Source organism: Paroedura picta, chromosome 1 (genome assembly GCF_049243985.1).
Source record: "Paroedura picta isolate Pp20150507F chromosome 1, Ppicta_v3.0, whole genome shotgun sequence".
Lineage (NCBI taxonomy): Eukaryota > Metazoa > Chordata > Lepidosauria > Squamata > Gekkonidae > Paroedura > Paroedura picta.
In genome coordinates this window covers 122,803,327-122,825,438 of record NC_135369.1, presented here as the reverse complement: position 1 = coordinate 122,825,438, position 22,112 = coordinate 122,803,327, and the positions used below count along the sequence as shown (strand labels likewise).

General features: G+C 44.0%; 1 protein-coding gene across 1 annotated transcript in view; it reads right to left on the bottom strand.

Moving 5' to 3' along the window:
• The window catches only part of METTL24 (methyltransferase like 24), a 71,101-nt gene extending 49,515 nt beyond the window's left edge, over nt 1-21,586 (bottom strand). The window contains exon 1 of the mRNA XM_077302212.1: nt 20,935-21,586. Within this exon, the coding sequence (XP_077158327.1) occupies nt 20,935-21,360 (426 nt within the window). The 5' untranslated portion in view covers nt 21,361-21,586. The remainder of the gene's footprint in view (nt 1-20,934) is intronic.
• Between the last annotated feature and the right edge of the window lie 526 nt (nt 21,587-22,112).

Below are 22,112 nucleotides of genomic sequence, written 5' to 3'. Positions count from 1 at the left end.
ATCTGATTGTGCAACTTGAAGCTGACCACAAAAGCCTCACATCCAAAATCAGCGAAGATGCAGCAGGCATTCAACAGAGCTGTACTTTCCAACTGCAGGAATAAGCTTGCATGCAGAAGGAAGTGGAAAAAGGAGGGAGACTCAAAGGATTTCAAAAGCAAATGAAGCTCCAGAGTTGAAACAGTGTGAAATTGTTAGGAGGTAGGTGATCCTAGATTGGTTTACCCTAGGGCCAAACTAGACATGACATAATCATTCACCTGTATTTATTCACATGAAGCAGGGCTGGGCCCCCCCCCCCAGAGTACAAAGGAAAGACAATAGTATTCTCCCCTATTCAGGCATTTTCTGCACTGGGGTTTCCTGATCATTTTCCCATTCTTCATTCCACCCCACTTTCTCGTTTTTTTTTTTATTATTATCAGTATTCTGCACTGATTTTCTACCATTCTGGGTTTAGCATGCATTCTGTATGCTTTTTTCCTGAGTTTGCAAAGACTGGATATAGAACAATTCTTCCTACTTATTCACCCCAAAACCGGGACATTTTCATATGGAAACATTGTCAGATTTTCCCCCACCGCCCTTCTGTCATGCTTAGGATGCTGGTCCTAAGCACCCACATTGTAAAATATACCTGCCCATCTTCCTCTCTCCTCCTGAAATCTTCAGTATGCACTGTAAAAGTTTTATTTTTTCTATTCACAGAGAAAAGACAACGAGGTTTTCATTTCAGTTCATCACTTGCAAAAAGGTCCCTCTTCCTGGGGCTATTATGCATATACCATTTTTCCCCACAGTCAGTTCAGCAACCCTTTTAAATCGTCCTTTATAAAAACATTTTTAAAACATTCCCATTTATACATGTGCTCTGATACTGCCTTGCTTTTATGGGGAATGATTATGCATTTGAAAGGGGGAAACTTCCTCCATTGTGTTGCAATGTCACCACCACTCTGGCACATGTTGCTGGCAGGGCCACAAGGGAGTTGTAGTTCACGGATATGGAGATTTTAAAACAAGAAATTTCCATAGGGACACACTGGCTTTTGAATGCCAAAATGAATACCTTTCCCCCTCTATTCCTCATAGAGAATGGGCAGGATGGACCACAGCACACCACAAGACCTCATGCAAATTGAAAGCGCCCACCATATCATTTCCTCCCCGGTGAAGGTTTTTTAATCACTGGGAAGCCCAAAACGGAAACCTTTGCCTATAACCTGAAGCAGCTCTGCTTCCTTATTCTCCTGCAAGACGAAACTGGCATTTCAGACAGCCGCTGAGCCAATGCAAGATAGCACAGGGAAGACCCCTCTGATTCACCTGTCTGATAAACTGTCAAACAATCCCACTTCCCCCACCCCCATCCAGCATGGTCACTGATCAAAGGTAAAGCTTTGTAGTCTCAGAAGCGTTTGCTGTAGCAGGAAATGTCAGGAATACCAGAGAAGTGATCCTTCTCATTTACATGGCAATTAGTTGGCTCAGTTGGCAGGGAGATGAAAAAAATTTCATATTCACATGATCACTGACAATCAGCTGCAGACACCTCAAGCTCCCTTTGGTGGACGAGGGACTGTGAGCAGAAAAGAGGTTGTTACAGGGGCGGAGACCAAAAATATGTTAACTTTTATGCATGAAAAAGAGCATGCTCAGTACCATCACAAAAATGTCATTGCAAAGCTAGTTTTAAATACTACACTGAAAAAATGCAGTTGACACTATGAGGAGGGGGTGCCATGCAGAATCAGAAATACAACACTGGGTTTCACACAGCAAAAATACTGCCATGTGCAGAAATGAAAACTATGATGCCTTGTTGGGCAGACTTTTTGTGAAGTTTCCTGCCATGCATAATACACCCTGGTGGGGTGGAGAGACAGCTCACTAACATGGCAGCCTCCAGCTCCGTTTCCCCTCACTCAGTTTCCTACCCTCTTCCACACACACACACACACACACACACACACACACACAGAAAGAGCTGCAGTGCAGGCTGCTTGAGGAGCAATAAATGTTCCATAGCCCAAAGGGGAAAGACAAGTTATTTTTGTAAGTTTTAAATTGAGTGGTAGTGGGAGTGGAAGGTTCCGTTATGTGTGTAGTTGTGGTCTGTGTGTGTGTGCATGTTTGTGTCTCTGAAGAAAGAACGTCCCCAAAATCACTTTTCTACTGACAGACCCAATAGTTTCCCCTTCTTCTCTCCCATGCTCTGCTACCTCACATCAGTTCCCCCTTTGCAAAAATGGCCCATCCATTTTCTGCGGCTGCATCCTCTGACTTACAACTCTATGATTCTATGATTCTATAAGTACCAACTCTTCTTCACATAAATAAATACATATTAATATTGCTGTTATGTCTATTTTGGCTCCAAGTAAGCCTATGTTTAACTTAATTATTTTTTATACTCAAATGGGGAAGAAATACTATTGTAGTACATAAAGGCGCCTTAAATGCCTTAGTCAAAGCTGATTTAAACATAACACTAGAAGGCAAGAAACATGTGCCTATGTAACACAGCACTCACCCAGCATCTCATTCAACCTGCTGTATGTGTGAGAGCTTCTGGCAGCCATGCCTGGCGGGTGCATTTTGGGATGCAGCTTAATTTTGAAGCATTTTCTTCTTCCCTGGATGATTTCTTGGCTTTGTTTTTATTAGGCAAGAAAACCTGTGCTTGACTATTCTGTTTTCAAGATGCTTTTTATTGCTTGTAAAGAGCTCTTGTTGTACTTTCTTTTAACATATTTGGCAGCTCTGGCCTTGGAGCCTCAGGATTGGAGCCGATAATAGCTGTCGTGGCTTGGAGTCCTGCCAGCTACAGTTCATCTATACTATTGCTCTGAGGCGCTCACCCGGCAAGAATTAGTATTTGGTGGGAAACAAAGTGCATGGAGATGAGAAGGATGAGAGAGACTGCTTGTGTGTAACATTAACACACACACCACTCCTGCCTGGGCTATAAATCCTTGCTCATTTTTGTATGCACAGTTGTTAAAGATCTAGTTTAAATGAGACACTGAGAACATGCAATATCACAGAAGTAAGTTTTGTTTGCCTGCCAGTGTCACACTGAGATCTGGCCTTGTATAAAAACTAGCAGAGAAGGAGAGGCCTGAGCAGGACTTTTCAGGGTGCAGGGGAAGTGCTGGGGGGGACTCCGCTCGTCATGCCACTGCCTCCAAAAGGCCCACCAAGGCCTGCAGAAGCCTCGCCAGGACTTTTCAGAGTGGGGGGAGGCCTGGCAAGGTTGCGGTTGGAGCTGCTTGGGGTGGTGGGAATGGTGGCAGGGGCTCTCTGCCTCACCCACCCCGGCCCATAGTCCCAGGCCCTCTGCCCTCCTGCTTACCGGGCTGGTACTTCTTCCAAATGGAAGAAGTTGGAGGGGGATGGGACCAGGGGCGGGACATCATTTCTGATTGGCTGTTCATTGGATAGATGACCAATCAGGAATGGGACAGCCAAGACAGCTGACCTAATGGGTGTTTAGGCAGTCAGTCCCAGCCCCTCCCAGCACTCTCTTAGAGTTTTATTTAGAGGTACAGATACAGATACAGATGTTATTTACCTGACTAGTTGGCCCAGAATGTGGATAAATTCTTGTATTCAGATGCACTCTTCTGAAAGCAATGCAGTGTGGATAGTAAAAATCTTACCCTGGTATACCCTGGTATTTGTATATCCATTCAGATGTACAAAGAATTTATGTTTGTAGGCTGTGATTATAGAAGGTACATTGCAGGTGGAAGATAAAGGATCAGGGACTTGAACCCAGAAGTACCAGAGACCAAGTTTAGGGCTCTGCATGTTGAAATCCCAGTGCTTCTTCAAGCAACTCAGGCAGCATGGTGTGGGTCTGACCAGCAGGCAGTATGAAGCCTCTAGAGTGGCCAAGAATGGTAGCAAGACTAGAAGAGTAACCTTTTCATCTTCCCAGCTCAGTTGAGCAGTACGTTCTGAAAACTACACTCTGGTCTCTAACAACTGACTTCAGGCACCCTGGGCTGCAAAACATAGGCTCCAAATCCAGACTTGGACATGATTGACCAACCCAAAGCAGTTAGTAAATAGAGTTGGCCAGATGCTTGGGGGCTTCCAGAGTTGGCCACCAATTACAGTGTTCCACTAAAGAGGAACTAGTTAAACCGCCCACCTTTCCATTTCTTTTGCTCTTTGCAAACATTAGCTCAATGACAGCATGGTTTCAGAATTAACGATACTTGATGTTAGGCAGGCCATTTTGCAAATGAGAAGCTTAACCCAGAACACTTACCCCCAAATGAACCAGATGTTTCTAATTATTAATTAGTGAAATCAGGGATTTGGAGGCTTATGTCTTTAACCCCCAAGTATGCCATCCATTCAGTTGCCAGATTTTAAAGTTCTGCTTTTGGAGCCTTTCAGGACACTGGAGAGCAGTATCATGAATATCTTATTTATACTGTATCACAAAGATACCCCTCTCATGCTTAAATGCTTGAAAACATACCCATAATTTAAAAAATCTTGAGGCCCACTAGGGTGCTGTCAGGCTACAAACTAGCAATTTGGAAACCTCCATGGGCTTTAGAAATTAAAAACCTTTTTGAGAACATCCAGCTGACACTTAATATCTTGTAAGTGTGTAAGAAATCCAGTTAATCTCAGAATTTTGTTTTGCGTCTTTTATAAGGTTAGACAACTTTTTAGCCCATTTCTATGCCACACGTTGTTGTTGTTAGGTGCGAAGTCGTGTCCGACCCATCGCGACCCCATGGACAATGATCCTCCAGGCCTTCCTGTCCTCTACCATTCCCCAGAGTCCATTTAAGTTTGCACCGACTGCTTCTGTGACTCCATCCAGCAACCGCATTCTCTGTCGTCCCCTTCTTCTTTTGCCCTCAATCACTCCTAGCATTGCTTCTATGCCACACAGAGCCTGCCAAATGAACAATCTCTTTTAGGAGGTTTTCAGTAAGATTTTTTAAAATAGGTAGGCCAATATAGTTTTAGTTAAAATTGACATTATGAAGGCATATTCAGAAGATAGGAGTGAAATGTATTCCTGTTTAATATGCAAGCTCTTTTGTGTGTTACTTTAAAAGGAAATTTAAAAATAGAAGAGTTGGTTTATATACCCTGTTTTTCACAACTCAAAGGAGTCTCAAAGGAACTTACAATAATCTTCCCTTCCTTTCCCCACAACAGACACCCTTTGGGGCTGAGAGAGCTCTGACAGAACTATTCTATCAGAACAGCTCTTACATGACTGTGATTAGACTAAGGTCAGTCAGCTGGCTGCATGTGGAGGTGTGGGGAATCAAACCCAGCTCTCCAGATTAGAGGATACCACTCTTAACCATTACACCAAACTGTTTTTCCCCTTCTAATATTTCGAGTTTAGTAGTTTAAAAGTATTAGCTTTTTGTGGCTACAGAAAGCTTTTACTCATCTCCAAAAGATGAAGATTTAGAAATATGTAAGTATTTTTAAATGAATTGCTTCCAAAAAAATCTTAATAATCAATCTCCCCCACCTTTCCTTCAGCATTCAACCATCAAAACAATTCATCAGATTATTCTGACAACATGATGCCCCTCCTTAAATCCCTACTGAGAACTATGTGTTTCATTGCAAATAGGAGATGGGGGTCAAAGAATATTTGTTACCTGTAATACTGATTCAGAGATTTGGAAAGGCATTTGCTGGGGTGAATAATGGGCAGCAGAGGGTGCTTAACTCTTTATTCTCCCCTGCAAAATTTCCAAGGGCCCTTATGCATGTGTGTATTAAGTACCATCAAACTGCTTCCAACTTATGGTGACCTAAAAATTGATGCACTGAAAAACATCCCATTATTTACAGCCCTGCTGTGGTCTTGTTCAACAGAGGGCTGTGGCTTTCTTGACTGAGTCAATTCATCTTGGGTCTTCCACTTTTCCTGCTACCTCCAGCTTTTCCTACCATTATTGTCTTTTCTGGGAACTTCACTGCCCCAGCTCTTGTACAGGTGCACAAATCAGGGGTGGATGAGGTGCACCAGGCCAAATGCTCCCCCGTGTGAGTGCAGGAAGAGGTGGGGCATCCTGCCACGAGTAAAACTCCAGCCTGCAGCCTGGCATGAAACCTCCAGTGCATAAAGTTTCATAATGTGAATAAAGTGCAGTAGCTTCAGTTTGATCATTTAGGAACAGTTCAGGTTTGATTTGATCTAGAACCCACTTATTGTCTTTTTGGCAATCGAGTATCTGTAAAACTCCTTCAACACCACATATAAATTTAATAAAAAATAGATTTTGAATGACTCAAGTTTCTTCCTGTAAGCTTTCTTCACTGTCCGATTTTCACATATAGACATAGTAATAGGGAACACCACAGTATAAATTATCTTGATCCTGGTCACTTGGTTGCACTTTGATTTTTATACCACCCATCCCTAAAAGTCGGGATAAGGATATTTTCTACTTTACTCATGGCTGCCCTTCCATGTCTTAGTCTCCATTCTGTTAATGTTCCGCTAATTTTCACTGCATCTAAATCTAACCCAGCTTCATTATGATATGTTCTGTATACAGATTGAACAGAGTGGAAGATAAAATACATCCCCATCTGACACCTTTGCCAATTGGAAACAACTGTTTCTCCATATTTTGAGAGCTAGCTTGGTGTAGTGGTTAGGAGTGCAGACTTCTAATCTGGCGAGCTGGGTTCAATTCTGCGCTCCCCCACATGCAGCCAGCTGGGTGACCTTGGGCTCGCCACAGCACTGATAAAGCTGTTCTGACTGAGCAGTGATATCAGGGCACTCTCAGCCTCACCCACCTCACAGGGTGTCTGTTGTGGGGAGAGGAAAGGGAAGGCGAATGAATGTAAGCCACTTTGAGCCTCCTTCAGGTGGAGAAAAATGGCATATAAGACCCAACTCTTCTTCTTCTTGACATATTCTGTCCCTCTTGGCTATAGACTGTGCATCAAAACACTCAGATGTTGTAGCATACCCATTAACATTGGGAGGCAGCAGATGAAGAGGAAAATTAATAAATGCAGCACTACTCTTCCTTCTGCCCATTTTTGCCTGCACTTAAGCAAATGCAGGCTTAGCAACATGTGTTTGTCAAAGTAAGGTATAATTCCACTTGGTGGTTCTAGGATGTGTATTTCTCAAACAATGGATATGCTCCTTCAGCACATCATATGGCAGGCCCACCATGATAAGCACAGTCGTAAATAGAGTCTATGGTAAACTCATGTGCATTCTTTCCTCAAGTAGCCTCATTGCCCCAGCCTTTTTAATTGAACACTACAGATGCAATTCAGCTATTGGGGCAATGTCCATCTAGATGCCACAATAAGGCCACAACTAAAATATTGGTCATGTACTACTCTTGCCCAAACTGATTAAATGAAGAATTGATTACTTGGGCATCTGGATGCTGCAGAATTGTGGAATCCACTGGCAACAGCTTTTGTCCACTCAAAATAGTGGTGCACCATGGAGATTTATTTATTTTACACTTTTATTTATATTATTATATATGCTATCTCTCTCCAGATGGTCTCAGGGCGTCTCACATCAGTGAATTAAAAACCTGTACAAGATTAAAAATTAAAATACATTAAAATCGATTCATGCACTAACTCCAATATCCCAAAACCTGGCCATTAAGATGTCCAGTTACTGGCCAGGCAGTGGAGAAGGATGGGGGTTCGGCTGAAGATGCCATTGGGTGGTGATGGTGATCCCTGGCCTCAACCAAATATGTGGTGATGAGTCTCATCTTACACGCTCTCCAGAACTTTGAAAGCTCCACGAGGCTTCTTTTCTTTTCATTTAAGAGATGCAAGTGTTGGCAAATGAAGTTGAAACTAAATGTATTTTACCTGCTTCTAATTATGTTAAAAGAAATGCACATATATTTTTAAAAACTTTTATCAAGAGCATTGAACAGCATCGCTATTCCTAAAGCAAAATAAAAGTCTTTCATGTACAAATATTTGCTGTGCAGAGCAAATTTCCCTAATGTAAAATAAAACCTTAAGCATCTTAGCAACAGGTGATTTTTAATTAAATACTGTAGCTGCAGGCAAATATCTTCCCCACATCAGAATTTTCATAGCTTTATCTCCTAGAACTATTTAATTTTGTTAGATGAAAGATTGCCTGGATAAGAAATGAATACATTGAATTTTTAGAGGCTTACTATAGTTTTAGTGAAATCTTATCATGTTTACTAGATGTTAGTCCAATTTATTTAAGGGGCTTACTCCCAGGTAAGTATGCACAGGACTAAAGATAGTATCAAATTAAAATTGGAGAATACCACAAAGTAAATAATCATCCATACCTGGTCCAAAACAGTCTCTGAAAGAGTTTTATAGATGTTAAAAAGCACTTTGAATTGTTATTATTAGTACTTAGGTATGACAGTTTTTTGGAGTTGCTGGCCTTTATTTTTAGGCAACATTTATCATCATCTAATATACAGAAATCCAATATGTGGAAAGAACTATCTGCCTATCTGTGAAGCTCAGTGGACTCCCTTGGACAAGCTGCCATCTCTCAGTGTAACCTTCTTCACCAGGTGGCTGCAAATAACAAGGACTAAACCTGTGTACACCACCCTGAGATCTTTAGAAGAAGAATGAGAAACAAGTGGGATCAAATACTGGAACAGCAGTCTCGAGGCATCAAGCAAGCTAGCTTTACTTTTCCAATTCCATTACATCAGGGGTAGTCAACCTGTGGTCCTCCAGATGTTCATGGACTACAATTCCCATGAGCCCCTGCCAGCATTTGCTGGCAGAGGCTCGTGGGAATTGTAATCCATGAACATCTGGAGGACCACAGGTTGACTACCCCTGCATTACAGGACTAACAGAACCATGTGACTGCAGCTGCCTTGCCCATATCTGCATCTGGGAAGAGACCTAAGAGACAGGCTCTCTTTTCCAGTGGGACAGCTTAGGAAAAAGTGACAAGCCTGAGATACCTAGGAAACAAAGGAAATTATTCAAACACTGATATGCCATTGAGTTTTTAGTACTGCACTCAAGAATGCACAATTATGCAGCATGTTGTAAGGTCCTGCCAATGAAGCTGGAATCTGTTCAAGTGCCTGCTTTAGACATGCATCTGAATTAGAGCCATAAGAGTAGACTCAAAATTACAGCTTTTATTCCTCTGGTATTCAGGGCCTTTGGCACATTTATACATGGCACATTTATACATATTATACTCTCATAAATTATCATGCTCATTTTAAAAGCCTGCATGTCACCTTGGCCATAAACTTGGAGTGGGGGGGCACAAGTAACTTCGGACAACATCAGTGTTAAAGAGATCCTAAATGCATGTGATTCACTGCCTATGAACAACAGATCTAACCAGCCTGTTATGTTATTTTTAAATGTTCTAGTTAAGTCTATTATATACTTTCTGTTTCAGTCCATTAGGAAGATTACATATTATTATATTTTATAAATGAATGGCTGTATTTTTTAATATTCCTATTGACTATTGCCTGGATGAATTTAAGCTGATGAAGCCCAAGGATGTTGTCAGGGAGCACAGATAAGAGGATGTCACTCCCTGTATGCTCATCTCTAACACATCCTGGCTTATCACATCGAGCTGAAAGGGAATGACAGGCTGGCCAGGTTTCTCAAGGATTCCTGGAGGGAGGGGTCTTTTAGATCACTCACTCTCTGGAAGTTCTTCTCTAGGCTCTACTAAGGTAGGCAACCAATGGCTTGTCAAACTATCACTTACAAGTAATACCAATTAGTATTTCTACAATACTTTCCCCCCAAGGACTGAAAGGGTTACCCAGGGCATTATGGTGCTGACGAAAAAGTTACTGTTCTTAGACTAGAGAACCACAAAGGAGAATCCATTGTTGAAAGCACTGAATTGGAATTCTTAAAGAAGTTGAACATTTTCACATTGTATTTTCTAAAATTAGATTAATTTTATGTTAATCCTACCTTCCCTATCTATCAACAGTTGGAAGTGGGTTTCACCTGCACAAAATGAAGAACATTCTCTTTGACTGGTTCATTGTAAATTATCCCCACTCCCCATCCTTTTTTGTTCCTTGGACTTTTTATAAGTGCAACTCTTATAGATGTAGATTTCATGCATCTGACAAAGAGAGCTCAGACTCACAAAAACTCATGCCATCTCCAAGGCCCTTTCTGCACTCATGAGCTTTCTTCTCTTTATCAGAGAAGTTGTTGGTATTCCTCTTAATTCCTGTGCCTGCATTCTGCACTTTTTTTTAAATCCACTTTTCTCTTAGGAATTGGGGAGTATGTGTTTCACACGTAACTGAGAAAAAGCTGATACTGGCACAGAACTGTTTTTCTTTTTTGTGCACCTTTTTGGTCAGTTTCAGGCAGAGGGGGGATTTCTTTGTTTGTTTTTGAAATTTTGAAATTGTAAGTAGAGATTCTTCCAGCTGCAGTTTCTGTTGGGTAGCCATTGTGCCACCTTCTCTCCCCTTCTCCCCCCATCAGTACCTACTAAGTATTTAAAGTTGTTCTTTTTTAATACAAGTTGGGTGAAGCTTTATCAACTTAGCACTGCATCGTTAATGTACCTCCCCCCCAAAATAGTGCGGGAGGGGGGGCTCCTGACCCAGTATGTGCTTGATGTGTCCCAATGTGATGATGTGCCCAGGTGCTTCACCACAGAGGCCAGGCAGAGCTCCATCCTGACAGCCTGCTGTGTCCACTCACCTTGCCTCGCCTCACTCCTGCCTGGAATTCGCTCATTGGAGGGCCACCCACACCCAACCGCTGGACTGGTGTCAGCCTGGCACTTCTTGGCTGAATTTAGCAGCTCACTCAGGCATGCTGACATGGAGCTCTGCCTCAACTTTGCAGCGAGGCATCTGGACCCGGCTTCCCCTCCTTTCTGAGTGCCTGTATGGAAGGGTGTTGTTGGAGGGGATGTTTCTCCCCCCTTCAGTACCGTAAGGCATTTAACATTCTCTTTTTTTATACAAATCTGAATGAAGTCTATCAATCTAGCACTGCGGGGTTAATGTACCCTCCAAGAAACAGTGCAGGAGGAAGCCCCACCCTATGTTGATGATGCTGGGTCCAGATGCTTCAGCGCAGAGGCAAGGCAGAGCTCCACGCTGGCAGCTGCTTCAACCACAAAATACTTGCTGTACTGCTCTGCCTTAGGGCGCGTGCACACACAAACACACAGAGACACACTCCCTGCTACTGCCGCCTCATATTCCCAAAGATCTATGCCTTTGAAGGCTACTTGCTCTTTTCTAATTCTCTCCTTTTCTAATTCTCCGAAGCCTTTTGCCTATTTCCCTTCAAGGGCAAAACATTTCACAAGGCAAACCACACTCAAGGGCAAATCATCTAACGCCCCTCTATCAAACCTCTACTCCCCTCCACTGATGCCTCATTTTCCTGAGGACCTATACCTTTGAAGGCTGTTTGTCCTTTTTCCCAATATTTAATTTTTTAAAAACAACTCCCCGCCAATGTCTTCTTTCTTAGCATTCCACATGGCTTTTAACTAGATCTACTAGACCGATGTAAAAAAAACCCCACACCTTTAAAAGATGGAAAATGGAATGCCAGTTGAGATGGTGCACAAAGGAGGATAGGTGCAGGGTGGAAGATACAGAGTGGGAGGACCGACCTCAACATAGGTGGCAGAGGAGTGGCCTCCCAGATCCAAGAAAATGGCAGAGTAAGAAACTCTGATGGAAACTATATGCTTTTGCATTAACTTTGACTTGGAGGCAAAGAAAGTGGGGAAATCACGGCAAGAGCACTCTTTAAAAACCTGGAGAAACAGCAAACAGAATGTGACCTAAACACTGAAGCAGGAGAAACCAATTCAGAAGGGGGGAAACCCCGGCATACATCTACTTGGGAAGTGGAGTGAAATGCAGAAGGAAGAAAGCCCAACAGGAACAGAGGAGTGCCAGCATGGTGTAGTACTTAAGCACAGCAGCCTCTGATCTGAAGAACTGGGTTTGATTTTGCATTCCTCCACATGCAGCCAGCTGGTCAGTTCTCAGAGCTCTCTCACCCCTACTGCACAGGGTGCCTATTGTGGGGAGAGGAAGGGATAGCTATCGTAAGCTGCTTTGAGACTCCTTCTGGTAGAGAAAAGCAGAGTATAAAACCAACTCTTCTTCTTGATCATGAAAGTGAAGGAAAACAACAGTTCAGAAAAGGCCACATATGACCTTACCTCTCACTAAAGGGGTCAAGTTTCAAGAAGTTTAATGAATGAAAGATCATTGAGAATGGAAAATATCAGAGGAAGAGTCTAAAGATAAATGCAAAAAAGGAAAGGTAAGTAGCAGTAAAAAATCTAAAACTGCTTGAACAGAATATTTCAAAATTCTTAAGGGAAATGCATCAAAGTATAGACTCCACTGATTTAAGAACAGAAAACCTCACATGGCAGCAAACTATTAAAAAGCCTGCATTTGAGAGAGGAAGACAGGCATCTGTGTTATCCTGGCTATACTGGTGTATTTAATTAGCATTTTAAAATACATTTATTGCTTAAATAGTTAATATTCAGAAGTACATTGTCCTAATGAGTCTCTTGTGGCACAGAGTGGTAAGGCAGCTGTCTGAAAGCTTTGCCCATGAGGCTGGGAGTTTGATCCCAGCAGCCGGCTCAAGGTTGACTCAGCCTTCCATCCTTCCGAGGTCGGTAAAATGAGTACCCAGCTTGCTCCTGGGGGGTAAACGGTAATGACTGGGGAAGGCACTGGCAAACCACCCCGTATTGAGTCTGCCATGAAAACGCTGGAGGGCGTCACCCCAAGGGTCAGACATGACTCGGTGCTTGCACAGGGGATACCTTTACCTTTTACCTTTACATTGTCCTATTAAAATTGAGTGTGTTTCTTATTAAGGAAATACCAGAATACATTAGTTTTCTAGTTAAACAATGCAAATGCCTGTGGCAAAAATGTTCCTCATATATTCTCCATGATTCCCAGTAACTTCACAACTGCCTGCTGGAATTAGCTTGAGTGAATAAAATAAAATTGAGTGAATAAAACATCATTCATTTTTACAATAATCCTGCCAAATTAATCTGAAAAAGTACAAAATCAATCATTAAAGCAATAAGGCTCATCTGAAAATGCAGCTTACCTCTGAGTTGAGAAGAATATGTATGATGGCTTTTTCAAACAATAAGAATGAACGTTTTGTAGAAGACAGTTATTAAATCTAGACTTCCTGACTAGTGATTAATAGTTTTAATTTATTTGATTTAAATCAAACCAACCCTGTTATGAATACTGGGAGACACATAATCGGCCAGTACTGTTATCAATCGTATTGGCTGTTTGCATGCCTCCTGGAAGAATTCAAAACACTGGTATCAGTCTTCTCCCAGGGCATTTCCACACATTTTTTAAAAATAGTGTTACACCAGCGTAATGGCATAGCGCTGAAAATAATTGTTCCTCTGGCCATTCCTCATCTTCTTCCTGTCTTACTTTCATCTGCTGCCTTTTCATGCTTCTTACACTCCATATTGCCTGCTGGAAATGGTGGAAGAGAACAACACACTTTACACACGACTCTTTTCCACCTGTCAATCAATCCTGGCAACCAATCCCCTTTCTCAACGTTTTAAAGGGCCCGTGATGCCCATTGATTTTTTTTTAATTCAAACCTTCTCAATTGAAATGCCTGTGCCTCTAATCATAGATGTGTAGTGCTTTTTGAATGCCACCCATTATGGAATCATTAGTCTTGAAACGTAAGAAAAATAATCTCATTCCTGATGTGGGAGGGAGGAACTTTAGAGAGGCATGCTATGTGTGACAACTTTGGGGGGAAATTATTTTTGGCTTTGCCTGCATGCTTGTATGCCTATTCATTGCTCCAGGCAGTTCACTTTTTAAAAAAAACTCCCATCCCCAGGAGAAGGGAGAGGGAGGTGGGTGTGAGGGCAGACATTGGAGGTGGAGACAGCGCTTCTTTGCCTCCACACATTTCTTTGGCTGGTGGCCTGCTAGTTGCTTTCCTGTAGCTCTCACTGCATAGGTTAGGGAATCCACTTTATGCTATTGCCCAACTATTGCTTTAAAATGGCGGATGCAGCGAGCAGTTTGCTGCCTGGACGCAGGATATCAAGAGAAAAACAGAATCTATCCAGTGGCTTAATAAAGCTTGAAAAGATAAAGAGTCTCTTATGTTATTTATTCAGGCTTCGACTCTGCATTACTACAGTTCCCAGACAGTCTTCAAGGGTAGCCCCACATAAAGTGCACTGCAGTAATTTAATGTACATTGCTGCAAGAATCTTCACATATGGAAATGAAACCTCTCATGTCATAAAGAACATTTTCTATCACCACAGATCTGAGTTAGTATCACTTTATAAGATGCCTCATTCACACATGCAATCATAGTAGCTAATTACACTGAGCTATGAAGATGTATAAGATATATCTCCCAACTTTATCTCTATCTTGTTACTGTCTGGTCCATATGTGACCTTCCAGGGTTGATACTCATTAAATGCCACCAGAAAAGGGAAAGAAAGGCTCTACCCAGCCAGGTTACCTATTGTGTGCATGCATTAAGTGCTGGCAAATCACATCTGATTTATGGCAATCCCACAGGACTTTCAAGGCAAGAGACTAACACAGATAGTTTGTCACTGTCTTTCTCTGAATAGCAACCCTGGAACTCCTTGTTGATCTCCCATCCAAATAATAACCCTGCTTAGCTTCCAAATTCTGATAAAATTGGGCTAATCCAGGCCATCCAGATTAAGGCAGACTACCTAGTACCCTGCCAACATCTAACCTCTTCACATGAGAGCTGAGATTGAGAAACCAGGTGCAGGAAGAAGGCTGCAGGAAACAGACTGCCCTGCCAGACTGCACCTGCATAGCTGAGTGGTTGTACTGGAGCAGAGAGTTTGCCAAAGTCCAGAGTCCAGTCCAGGAGATGGGGAGCCAAGGGAGTCAGAGTTCACAGCAAGCAGCGTAGGAGCAAGGTCAAGCCAGGCCGGGGTCAGGAGCCAGAGAAACAGTCAAAGCTAAGCCATAGGTCTAGAGCTGGGAACTTAGTCAGGACCCAAAGACAAGAGTCAGGCAGAGCTTTGCCAAAGTGAAGCAGAACAAGTTGCCTGGGAAGACAGGAAGGTAATGCACACATCGTACCCACAAAGGACCTTGCCTCAAGGCCCTTCTGATAGCCAGAAGCTGGGTGGGGTACCCCTCAGCCAGAGGGCCTGCAGCTGGCACTAATCCTCATCAGAAAAAGGAGCTACAGCTGGGCCCCAACTGCCCTGACAGTGAGCGGTCAAACAGCTGATCTTCTGACAGCTGTCAAGGTAGATCACCTCCTCCAATACTGCTATTGCAGGCTTGCTGGGGTCTTCGCCTGGGACCAGCTGTGCTGTTCCTCCAGCGAGTCATCCAAGCTGGGAAGTGACTTGTCCCAAGGCCCAACATACCCTGGAATATGCCTGGAGACTACTGGGCCTGGGCAGGGGATCCGGATCAGGAGTGTCAACTGGGGGTGCAGAGTCAGGAGCACCCTCTAGGGTAGTGGTTCTCAACCTTCCTAATACCACAGCCATTTAATACAGTTCCTCATGTTGTAGTGACCCCCAACTATAACATTATCCAAGTGTTCTTTCACAGCTGGTTCTTTCACACCGGCAGGAGGAACGGCACCCCCCCCCAAGCTGCTTGCCCTGCTGATACCCCTGTGAAAAAGTCGTTCGAGCCCCAGAAGGGTCCTGACCCCCAGGTTGAGAACCACTACTCTAGGGGCTCAGTGGGAGTTGCAGCGGCCAGTAGAGGCATGAACCAAAGAAGCAGGAGGAGAAAGAACTGAAAGGAAAAAGGACGTGAGAGGGGGCAATGGAACTCATCACCCACAGCTCATCAAATCTGATGAAATTTTACTGGGTTATTATAATTAAAACATGTCAGCTGTAATGACTTTCTGAAAGAGAACATTTCCCAGCTGCTAATTAAGAATTCATGAAGCAAGTCTAATCTTTTTTTAAAAGTTAAGGTATGTCTGGAAAGATCAAGGCTATGCTGTGTGATTATTAACCTGGTAAGCTTGCAAGAGACATCACCGTCCCAAGCCATGTTATAATTCAGTACTTTCTGGTCTGTTAACTGCAAATGAATGCACTTTAAAATATAATGAAAAGATCACTACTTTTCCCCTTCGGTGCTTTGAAAATAAATCCAGGCTTCCTGTATAATTTTTAGGGCCTAGGTTGCTTTGCTTTTGTACCAGATTGAGGCTGGTCCTCTTGGGATAAGATTGTTTGCTGTTAAAAACTACTGTCAATAAAACAGCAGCTTTTTACTGCAAACACAAAGATCTCTCAGTCTGCTCTTTCAGCCTAACAATATTTGAGCAAGAACTCCTCGAGGTTTTTCCTGCAGTTATCCTCCCAGTTGTCAATGGCCTGAGGCCACATCACCTGGTTCCTCTCATTCTGTTAGGGTTCTCAGGCTAAATAAGTTTTGATCACAGGAGGGGGGAGGGGGAATAGAGCATCTACAAAGCCCATACATGCCAAAAGATAGGCTGCCATCAAGGTGCCTATATACACTGAGGAAAACAGCATTTCTTTTAAATGTTGTCAGTGAAGTTAAACTCTTACAATAGTTTAGGGTCACCAGCCTCCAACTGGTATCAGTTTACAACTGATCTCCAGGCAACAGAGATCAGTTCCCCTGGAGAACATGGCTGCTGTACAAGGGGCACTAGAAGCCTCTCCCCACTCCAAACCCTGCCCTCCTCAGGCTCCATACCCCAAATCTCCAGGTATTTCCCAACCTCGAGCTGGCAACCCTACAATGGTTACCTTCCCAGGGATTCTATAAGCCCTTCAAGGCCCTGGTCTAGAGTCAAAGACTGACAAAAGATGCCATGTTATGTCAGCTAATCACAGGGAATTATCATAGAGTGCTCACAATGGCCAACCGTAAGGAGGGATATGCATCACTTTTTGCATTAAAAGGCAGCCAAGCACAGCCTCTTTTCCCTCCTCAAGCCCTACTCTCACCAGCAGAGGCAAGGCAGATGGCAACCAGTGACAGGGTATTTTCAGTGGTGGCACCTTGCCTTTGGAATGCCCTTTCCTTTGAAGCTCACCTGACATCTACATTGCTCTCTTTTAGTTGCCAAGTGAAAACATATATTTTTACACAGACCTCTGTCTTGGGCCAGCACACATGTACTCTGTGTGGAGAGAGGAATCACATACAAATCCATATCTCATCTGTGTTGAACATGTGCCGCCCATTTTCAGAAACGGAGCCTGCAGACCTAGCAGCTGGACCTAGGCACCCATAAGGGTTTCCAATTGCAGAAACTTGCTCCCTTCCAGCTTGCCTTGTTGGGCTTGGCTAAAACCATCTACAGTTATCCACAACTCATCAATTCAGCCAGCGAGTCAGGCAAAAGAAAAACAGAAGCCACTGACTCCTAACATGGTGACTTCCCCGAAATGCTCCAGGCATGAGATGAGCAGAGGTGCCTGTGCAGCAACCCTTGACTGCCTTGATGGTCTCCCAGCCAAGCACTGACTGTGTCTAACCCCAGTCAGTTTCCAAGCCCCGCCAGGCGGAATCCAACTGAATATTCCCATTTAAACCAACAAACAAAAATTACCTAAATGAAAATATATCTGCATGGAAGTCAAATACAGCACAATACTTAAATGTAGTAAAACTGATGAAAACCTTCCATTACAGAAACATAAGATAAAAACTCATCTGTATGAGTATACACATATATTGATCTGTATTACAGTAATTGGGGTAACTGAATCATCATACTCAAAGATGTGTCTAAGAAACAGAATGCAAAAAAACACCATTCGGTTGAAAGATACTGATCCTTAACCAGCCATGAAGTGCACAGGGCAGCCTTGGCTTAGTGTCATTAGTCTAACTGAATCATAGAGCGGATGAGAGGATAAAATAAAAAAGGAGGAAGTGATGAATCCTGTCCTGAGCTCTATCGAGAAAACAGGATAGACAGAAGCTAGGGAATGAAAGTCTTGAGCTCAGGCAAAGCTAAAACACTGCAACACAACCCCCTTCACAGACCTCTGAAATGTCATGGGCTCTGAAACCACTCCCAGACAGATTTTTGAGTACAGTTCTTAGTATACTTGTTACTGCAGCGTATGAGGAAATCCAATGATGAAATAGGCCGTCAACCACTCCAGAGTCCACTGCGTCCCTCTGTTAGGTAACAAAGTACCCTACAGGTAGGTGTCTGTGACATGGAGACAGAGAAAAAGGGCAAAACCACACACATATCCTGTTATGCTGGCAAAAACAAGGTGGAAGGGAAACCAGAAGCTCCTCCCCCCACTGTTATCCTTGCAGCATCATACAAACAAGCACTGTTTAAAGCGTGTTCTCCCAATGCATGAGTGTAAGTCAACAATTACAGCTACAAAATCATAGAAACCTTGATTAAACAAAAATATCAAAATGTAAACCTGCTAGGATAGAGTTTTTACTATTATTTATTAGTGCAGTTTTTATATTAGTATTGTTTTCATCTATTGGTATAATTTTTATACACTGATTTAAACACTATTGTAAATATATATATTGTATACCACTGTGAGCCTGGATGCAGAGAAGAGCTGTTAATAATCATAATAATAATGTAGTAATAATAAGTCTCTCGACATAGCCTTCATCTAGGTCTATAAACGTCTGAGAGTCATGTTTCCCTCTCTAACACTTCCCTGAAGAATTCTGAGTCAAAATGGCAGTAAAAATACATTTTGAATTTGAAAGCCCTGCAGCTCTTTGTTCACCTGCCTTCTTCCTGACCTGTTCTCTTCTGCCTACTGGGAATCTAGTTCAGGGCTCCAGAGGGAAGTGACCAGATGCAAGGGACTCTGCAAGACAGAGGAGGTGGGGGCAACCACAGCACAGCCACAGGCATGACAGTTCGACAGATATCAACACAGGACTCACTCAATTAAATAATATATATATAAATAAATTAAAATTCTCCTCCCATCAGCCTTCCCATAGGGAGTTTTTTCCTATCAAACAACCCCCCTACAAACACACTGTAACTGCGGTCCAAACTGGTTCCTCCACAACGGCAGCTTACCTTTCACAATTGCTGGAAAGATCAGTTGGATCTTCCAGCATCTCATCTGGTTTGGACCACAAAAAGGCCTTAAAAGTGTTGGAATCCTTAATATGGATTCCTTCCTTAAGCATAAGAAATCCCCCCCTCCTCTCCCCCAGCAGGCTATCCATTGCAACCAAAGTGTTTATCCAAGGAGAGGAAGTGATCTTTCCCCTGCTAATTCTTTCCAAATCAGTTCTCCTTGCAACTCTTCTACCATCTCCCCACCATTTAAAATTCTAAACCTTGTAGTTTAAGTTAGAACTGCATTATGATCAAGGACCAAAAAAAAAAAAATCAAATCTTTGTGAATGTGACCCTTATCATTCTTTTAAATCTGTCTGCAGAACATTTGTAACTGGCAGGAATTTTTTTTAAGGAAAGAGAAAATAACTTCTACACTTAAAGCTTTAGGCTCTGCATTCTTTCTAATATATTCTACTAAAAGCACAAGAGAGTGATGTTTCCTCTTCTCTTAACTTTCTACAATTGCATTTTCTAGTCCTCTTTTTAAACAAGCATTCAGATACTGGGAGAAGTGGGCATGGGGAGGGGAGTACTGTTGCTGAGTCATGTTATGACCATTGATGTATTTGGGGTTTTTTAAAGACTTTCAGGATTAAACAAAGAAAAGGAGTTATAAATAAACCATCCAAAATGAAAGACTGAATAGCATTTCTGCCTGTACTATATTGGGGAATGTCTGCCACATTTTATGACAAAACCAGAGTCATCACCTATTGTTTCTGAGTGAATATCCTAAAGAAACTTTACATTAGGATTCAGAACTCAGGTCCGGAAACATTTTCCTGAAGTACATGGCTATTTGGGTCTGGTTCATATCTTTGCAGCCAGATCCAGTTTACTTAAGGAAAAAAAAGTTCTCCAGTTTTAATTGGCTTGATTGCAGTTTTCAACTGAGCCAGGCTCAAAGACTGGAAGTCATTAAATCGGATTTGAACTGCGTCCTCCTTAGAACTATGGAGATCTTGTACTGCAGCAACCACAGTTGTTCTAAACAAGGCCTACACTGTCTGATCAGAGAGACATTCCCAAACCAATCTGAGCCCTACTATGCACCAGTTCACCCCGACATCCACAAGCACAGGCAATGCTAGCCTAAGATCACACAAAGGCAGCAGTGCTGTGCAATTCTGTGTATGTTGTGTGGAAGCAAATCCCACCCCTTCCAGCAGGGCTTACTTTACGCTCAAGTTGAGATTCTGTGCATACTTCTCTGAAACTAAACCATCTAGGACACAGAACGCTTTTGCAGTACACAAAATGGGACTGTATTTTTGCTCCAAGGGGCAGCTTTATTGCCTCCCATTTATTTATTTATTTATTTATTTATTTATGACCGAAGGGGTGCCCCTTGTTTCAGAACTTTTGTTCTCCTGCGTCCCCCATGTCTGCACATTTCCACAGCACTCAGAAGCGCCTAACGCCTTCCATTGCCCCTTCAGAAAGTTTCATTTGGCATCTCCGCTCCAGGGGTGTAAAACACAAGCTCGGCTGAGGTCCCTCCTCTCCAGAACGTCACCGACGGCCTTTATTTCGCTGCGGTCGGCAGAACGACGACACGGTCTAGCCCGCACTGTTGAAAAACAGACAGCACGAGCCTGCCCTAAACTGACCAACCGGCTCCCTCGGGGCCCAAGCATCCGACACATGCTCAGAGGCACTCTTTGACGTCGGGGGCTGGGCGGGGGGGGGGGGGCTGGTGACCCACTGAGGCTCCAGGCGTCCCCCCAGAGCCCAAAGGGATCGAGCAGAAGCAGCCCTCACCTTCTTGCGGCTGGCGCGCAGCGGCGCCCCCTGGAGGCAGCAGGTGGGTCCTGCGGCGCTCCTCCTGCGGCCGCTCCGCACGTAGGTCACTTGCCTTCGGCCGGCCGCTGCCTCGTTCGCCTTCTCGGCGCGGCGTCTGTCGGGCTTGTGCTCCGCTCCGACGAGCTTGGCGCCGGCAGCGTCCCAGGAGCGCCTGAGTAGCAGCTGCAGGCACAGGAGCAGCGTGGCCGAGAGCAGGCAGAGGCGCACAGCCAAGCCCTTGCCCGGCCGCCTCTCCCAGCAGCAGCAGCAGCGGGGGGCAGCGAGGCTCATCCTCCCCGCAGCCTTCGGAGGCGAGAGCCCCGGGACAGGCGGTGGGCGGCTCCCCGGATTACTGCTGCCGCCGCAGCCGCCCCCTCCGGACACGTGTCTCGCCGAAGGACACATGCCGGGACAGGCGCCGAGGGAGGCCCCGGAGTCACACTGGAGCGCGCAGACGAACTTCGGGAAGCGGCTGCCAGGAAAGGAGGTCCGCCCCCCTCGGCTCCAGCCTCCCCGGCTATTTCCGCGCAGGGGAGGGGGGGGGCGGCCTAAACGGGGAGCCCAGCACCAGGAGAGCGCTAGAAATAGGCTTCGTCCCTCCAGCGGCGTAAACTGGGGTGGGTGGGCAAACTGCGGTGGGGCCTCTGGTGCCAGGCCATATTGACAATGGGACAATGGCAGTGGAGGCACAGGACTGCCCTACCCTGATGCTGCATTCATAGCCAAAAGCTGTAAAACTCCCACGCTGCAAGAAATAAAGCCCTTCATGTTTGCCATGGCTTCACCCCAGAGGAAACCAGGAAAAGGCATCTATTTTGGACTGTGTGCCATAGCTGGTTGGTTTGACTGTGGAGAGAGAAGAAACCTCTGACCAGGATGAAGCAAGGGTTTCTTGGGTTATCGAGAAGGAACACATCTACACAAAATGTGCATATTGCAAAAAAAAAAAAAAAAGTCTACTTGTTCATGTCTCACGGATCTCAACATTTGAAGATTATTCTATGCGGCCAACTCTCCAGGTGCATGCTTGGAGGCTGTAGCTGAATGGTTTCAGTGTAGTCGCATGAAACATAACTCCCCAAAGACAGAGGTCCTTTTGGAAAGATGGGAAAGGGTCAGACCAGGAAGCGCCCCTCCCAAACCTGAACAGTGTGCAA